The sequence below is a fragment of the Neoarius graeffei genome, chromosome 24, assembly GCF_027579695.1.
Source record: "Neoarius graeffei isolate fNeoGra1 chromosome 24, fNeoGra1.pri, whole genome shotgun sequence".
Lineage (NCBI taxonomy): Eukaryota > Metazoa > Chordata > Actinopteri > Siluriformes > Ariidae > Neoarius > Neoarius graeffei.
Window position 1 is genome coordinate 8,251,052 of NC_083592.1, and position 6,000 is coordinate 8,257,051.

The 6,000-nt window shown below is 43.5% G+C and overlaps 1 protein-coding gene across 3 annotated transcripts in view; it reads right to left on the minus strand.

The window, feature by feature from the left end:
- Positions 1-6,000, minus strand: part of LOC132872864 (class I histocompatibility antigen, Gogo-B*0101 alpha chain-like) — a 198,035-nt gene that overhangs the window by 9,612 nt on the left and 182,423 nt on the right. The window contains exons 4-5 of one of the 3 annotated variants that reach the window (XM_060907973.1): positions 5,084-5,347; positions 4,143-4,418 (exon numbers count right to left, since the gene is read on the minus strand). The exons of the other annotated variants lie outside the window; for them this stretch is intronic. Of the exons in view, the coding sequence (XP_060763956.1) occupies positions 4,143-4,418; positions 5,084-5,347 (540 nt within the window). The remainder of the gene's footprint in view (positions 1-4,142; positions 4,419-5,083; positions 5,348-6,000) is intronic. 3 annotated transcript variants of the gene reach the window in all.

Genomic DNA, 6,000 nt, shown 5'->3' on the forward strand with positions numbered 1-6,000 from the left:
AATGCCCCTGAAATGGGTGTTTCAACAAGACAACGACCCCAAACACACGAATAAACGAATAACATCTTGGTTCCAGACAAAACGGATTGAGGTAATGGAGTGGCAGCTCAATCCCCAGACCTCAACCCCACTGAAAACCTGTGGGGTGCCATTAAAAATGCAGTTTCTGAAGCAAAACCCAAAAATTCACAGGAACTGTGGCATGTAGTTCGTTCAACCTGAGCTGAAATACCTGCTGATAGGCGCCAGATGTTGGTTGATTCAATGCAATGCAGAAGTGCAGCAGTTATCAAAAACAAATGTTTATGCAACTAAATATTAGTTCAGTTTGAAGACAAAAACGTCAACACTGCTATTTTTTTTGTACAGATCCTTTTCTTTCCTTCCTGGAATTGATTGGGATTTGAATGTGTAATGTTTCCACGATATTTGAAATGTGGAAATAAAGGCTATTCAAAATATTTCACTTTATTCACATTTTTTAATGCACTGCTATTTATTTGAACACAACTGTAAGTCCAGAAAGGCCATGAGTTAATTCTTTAAATGTTTTGATTTTTAATTTATAGTTAATTTTGACACTAATGTTGAATGCTTAAATGGAAAATTTAAATGCAAAATGGAATTCTGTCATTTCATTGTGGTACCATCTTTGTGCACACATATGGGAAAAAAAATGGGAACTAGGGTTTGGATTTTTATTTTTGGCATAAAAAACTGCCATAGTGCACTGTGTGTGTGTGTGTTGTAGAATATCTTTTGTCATTGTAACAAGTACAACGAAATTAAGCAGTCCTTGTTTGGTAAAGCAATAAATAATTAAAATAAAGACGAGAAACTTAAAAGATATTAAAAGAATACTCAAAACCTCTCACACACACAAGTACATACTACTCAAACCTCACCCACCCACACATATCACAGCCGTACACTTCCACATTCATGCTGTAAATATAAAACTATACTTTAATAGCATAATTTAGTGCAGTAATAGCTGCTGGATAAAAGCTATTTTTCAGTCTGTTTGTCCTGATTTTCATGGACCTGTATCTCCTGCCGGATGGCAGCAGTTCAAACAGGTTGTGGCCTGGATGTGATATGTCTCTCAGAATGGAATTGGCCTTTTTTAGGCAGCGGGTGCTGTACAGGTCTTCCAGAGAGGGAAGAGGGCAGCCGACGATGTTCTGTGCTGCCTTTATGACCCCCTGGAGCTCTTTCCTCTATGCTTCAGTGCAGCCTGGGAACCACACACAGAGGCAGTATGTTAGTATACTCTCCACTGAGCAGCGGTAGAAGGACACAAGCAGCCTCTGACAGATGTTATTTTTCCTGAGTACTCTGAGGAAATAAAGTCTCTGCTGTGCCTTCTTTACTAGCCCAGTGGTGTTGACGCCCCAGGTCAGGTCCTCCTTGATGTTGACTCCCAGAAAGCGGAAATCAGACACCCTCTCCACACAGACCCCCTCAATCACCAGTGGCTGGATGGCAGTTCTCCTCCTCCTAAAATCCACGACCAGCTCCTTGGTCTTGGCTATGTTTAGGAGCAGGTTATTGGCTCCACACCACCCCACCAAACGCTCCACTTCATCTCTGTAGGCGGACTCATCCCCCCTTGAGATAAGTCCAACTACTGTGATGTCATCAGCAAATTTCACTATGGTGTTACTGAGATAGGCAGGGGAGCAGTCATGGGTGTAGAGTGTGTACAGCAGAGGACTTAACACACAGCCCTGCGGCGAGCCAGTGCTGAGGCTGAGGGCCCTGGAGGTGTGATGACCTACACGCACTCGCTGTGTGCGCTCTGTTAAAAAGTTCTTAATCCAAAGACAGGTGAAGTATGGTATGCCAATGCCTGTTAGTTTGTCCACCAGTCTGTTGGGGAGAATGGTATTAAAAGCAGAGCTAAAGTCTATGAAGAGCAGCCGAGCATAACTCCCCTGCTGCTCCAGATGTGACAACGCAGCATGGAGAGCTGTGGCTACCGCATCCTCAGTGGCCCTGTTCCCCCTATAAGCAAACTGGTGTGGGTCAAAAGTGTGTGTGTGTGTGTGTGGGGGGGGGGGGGGGGGGGGGATGAATGACAAGATGTGCTTCCGGACCAGTTTTTCAAAGCATTTCATAATCACAGGAGTGAGTGCTACTGGCCGATAGTCATTGAAGGAGGTGATGTTTGACTTTTTAGGCAGAGGGACTATGGTGGAAGACTTTAGACATGACGGTACGGTGAACTGGGAGAGTGACTGGTTGAAAATCTTGGTAAAGACCCCCGCCAGCTGGTCTGCACAGTCCTTTAGCACTCGCCCGCAGATGCCATCGGGTCCGGGTGCCTTTCGTGGGTTGATAGCCCGTAGCATGTTCCTCACCTCATGCTCCTCCACCACAAAGACGTTGTTGTTATCAGCTGTGGGGTGTTGCATTACTTCCTCTGATGGTTTTGCCTCAAAACGAGTGAAGTGATTCAGATCTTCTGCCAGCGAAACATCCCCTTCAGCACCCCCAGCTTTGGTCTTGTAGTTGGTAATCTACTGGATTCCCTGCTACACCTGCCTGCTATTGTTGCTATCCAGGTGGTATTCAATCCTCCTCCTATAATCAGACTTGGCCTTACAGATGCCACTCTTAAGTCTGGAGCGTGCTGCACTGTACAGAGCCGCATCACCTGATCTGAAGACAGTATCCCTTTCGTTCAGCAGCTGCTTCACCTCTTTAGTCATCCAGGGCTTCTGTTTAGGATAGACCCGTATGTGTTTATCTACTGTAACAGTCTCTACACAATGCTTGATGTAACAACACACTGTCAGTAAACACTTCCAGGTCTGGATGTTCAAAAATGTCCCAACAGGTTGTGTCAAAACAGTCCTGCAACAGCTGAGTGGCTCCCTCAGGCCATGTTTTGACAGTTCTTGTAATGATGTTATTTTTCCTCCTCAGTGGGATATATGCTGGAACCACAAGCAGTGACAGATGATCGGATTGGGCTAGGTGTGGTAATGGCCTGACTCTATAGCCCTTCTTGATGTTAGAATAGATCTTGTCAAGCATATTTAGCCCTCTGGTCGCACATTTAACATGCTGGTAGAACTTTGGGAGCACTACTTTCAAATTTGCATGGTTAAAGTCGCCTGCAATGACAAACACTGCATCAGGATATCTGCTCTGTTGACTACTAATGTTATTTAAAAGTCCCAGGGCTACGTTAGCATTTGCATCAGGTGGTATATAAACAGCTGTGATCAGGACAACGTTAAACTCCCTAGGAAGGTAGATGGGCCGACATTTAATTGTCAAGTACTCCAAATCCGGAGAACAGTGACGATCTATTGATACTGTGTTTGTGCACCAGCTATTATTGATATACACGCACATTCCTCCTCCTTTGCTCTTACCGGAGTCACTCGTCCTGTCATGACGTTGCGCTGTATATCCTTCTAGCTGTATAGCCGCATCCGTGATGAGTGAGTGAAGCCAAGTTTCTATGATCAGCAGGACGCAGCTGTCCTTAATGCTTTTTTCTACTGCAACCTGAAGCCTCAGTTCATCTATTTTGTTAACAAGAGACCTGGCGTTGGTGAGGAAAATGCTGGGGAGCGTTGGTTTATGGGGTTGTCTCCGCAGTCTTACTAACACACCAGCTCTGCAGCCCCGCTTCTGCTTCCTCTCCCAATGCTGCCTTCTCCGTCTACTCGCCGGGATGGTGATCCATGGGGAGCCGGGGCGCCTCGCGATTTCTGGAGGAATGTTATGACAACGGAGAAAGTCCGAAGAGACGCTCTGTTCGTGGCAATTAATGCCGAGCTTGAGGAGATCTTTCCAACTGTATTTATATTCCGCACAGTGTGTAGACATCATACCAAACAAAACAATATGTACACGCAAACATACAAAAGTAAACCAACAAAGGAAAGCATAAGCCGCAGCAACTATGTGCGCTGCCATCTTAATTGCCTCTGAGTACGTAAGAAATGGGAACTAGGGTTTGGATTTTTATTTTTGGCATAAAAAACTGCCATAGTGCACTATCTCTGTGTGTGTGTGTTGTAGGGAAGGAGTGTGTTATTAGTATATGCACAATGTGTGTGTAATAAGATGCGTGTTTGTTGAACAGCTGCAGTTACAGTAACAGAGCAGATCACACACTTTACCTTTCCTCTCCAGAGTCTCTCTGCCGTAAGACACAAACTTCTTTAACCAATCAACACAGTCATCCTCCAGGTAGCTCTTCCAGTGTTTAGCTTTAGCGTCTGTAGGATCCCACTTCTTTATAAAGATTCCAGCTTGAGGTTTCGCTTCAGTCCAGGTTCCAGTTTTCAGATCCAGACTCATGAAATCTTCTCCATCATAACCGTACAGATCATATCCTTTAGTGGTGCTGTCATCATCAAGCTCACAGCTGTATGTCCTCTGGAGTGTATGAATTCCTGCACACACGCGCGCGCGCACACACACGTAATGAGGTGAGATCAGATGAGTTGACTTTCCTTCTACACTCTCTATTCAAACTGCTACACTGCGTTTTTCTACTCGTCCTTTTTACATTTTGTCCTTTGTAGTAGAACAATGTTATTGTCGGTAAAAGAATATTTAATAATGTGTGTTTTGTGTCCTTCTACACTGCATGGATTCACAGCTCTGTGTGTAAAGTAAAAACACATTCGGATCGTTTTAATCTGTGACCCAAACTGTATAATGGGCACTCAGTAGTTTGCCTAAATAGAAAAAACATTAAAAGTGTAGAGAGAAGCTCTTTAGTGTGAGAGTCTGCGGTTTGAGACAAAGCCCAAGGGTTTGTGACTCTGATGATATAATGACCTGCTGCTGTTTAATCGATGTTACAGAACCACTGTGCACTACTGAGAATACAGAACGTTATTTTGCACATCAGTATTGTTCTGTGCTCGTTTGTGGATTCACAATAAATCCTGAGATGAAGTCAGAAAGGAAACTGTATTTCTGTGTTACTTTAACAGGTTTATTACACAGAGCTGTTTCACCAGCTTATTAAACTGCCATTGTGTGTGTGTGTGTGTGTGTGTGTGTGGTGTGTGTACACTAGTTATAAAAACTGAGTGTGTTTCACTCTCACCTTGAGTCTGATTAAAACACTCCATTATGAGACCCAATCTGACTGAGAGTCTGTAATCTTCATCCTGCATACGTTCTGTCTCTCTCTTCCAGTAAAGTGGATCATCAGCGCTGATGTTCTGTATCCACTCTGTCTTTGGGATCGCCTCCTTGATGATGGGGTCATAGAACACAAACTGCTCTCCATCCACCAGACCAACAGCAGTGAATTCTGGGAGATTTATTCCTCTGACAGCAGTGTGTTGGTACTGCAGAGTGTGTGTGACTGTAAAAGGGTAAATAGTTTCAGTAACTCATCACAGATAAAGTAAAACAATAAAGATGCATACATTCTGCAAAATTCTGGATGAGGTCACCAAAATCTCCACCTACTGACCTAGTTAATAAGCTCCCCCCTCCACACACACACACACACACACACACACACACACACTCTCTGAGATCACATGCGGAAGTAAATAACAGATTTCAGTTTCCTATTTTTCCAAGAAAAAGCAAAATAATCGAACCCCCCCCAAAAAACACGTGACATCAGCTGATCACATCACCATGGCAACTCTGTAAAATATCACATTTCCTTTGCAAATTACAAAAAGAGGAGCTGTAACACGGGAGAACATGTAAACTCCATACAGAAAGGCCCCAGTCGACCGTCAGGTTCGAACCAAACACCTTCTTGCTGTGAGGCGACAGTGATAAAAGGAGAAACTGCAGTTTCTTCTTTTCACAATATTTTCTTTTTTTTTTACAATTTTTTCTGGAAGCAAATGTTCTCCCATGCATCACTTACCATCTTGTTACTTTCTGGTTTTACAAACAAAACAAAAAAAAAAAAGAAAGAAAAACAGAAAATGTGTGCGTGCACAAGAATTTAATTTTTATAACCCTTTGCAAATCGAACACTAAACACCAACAGAG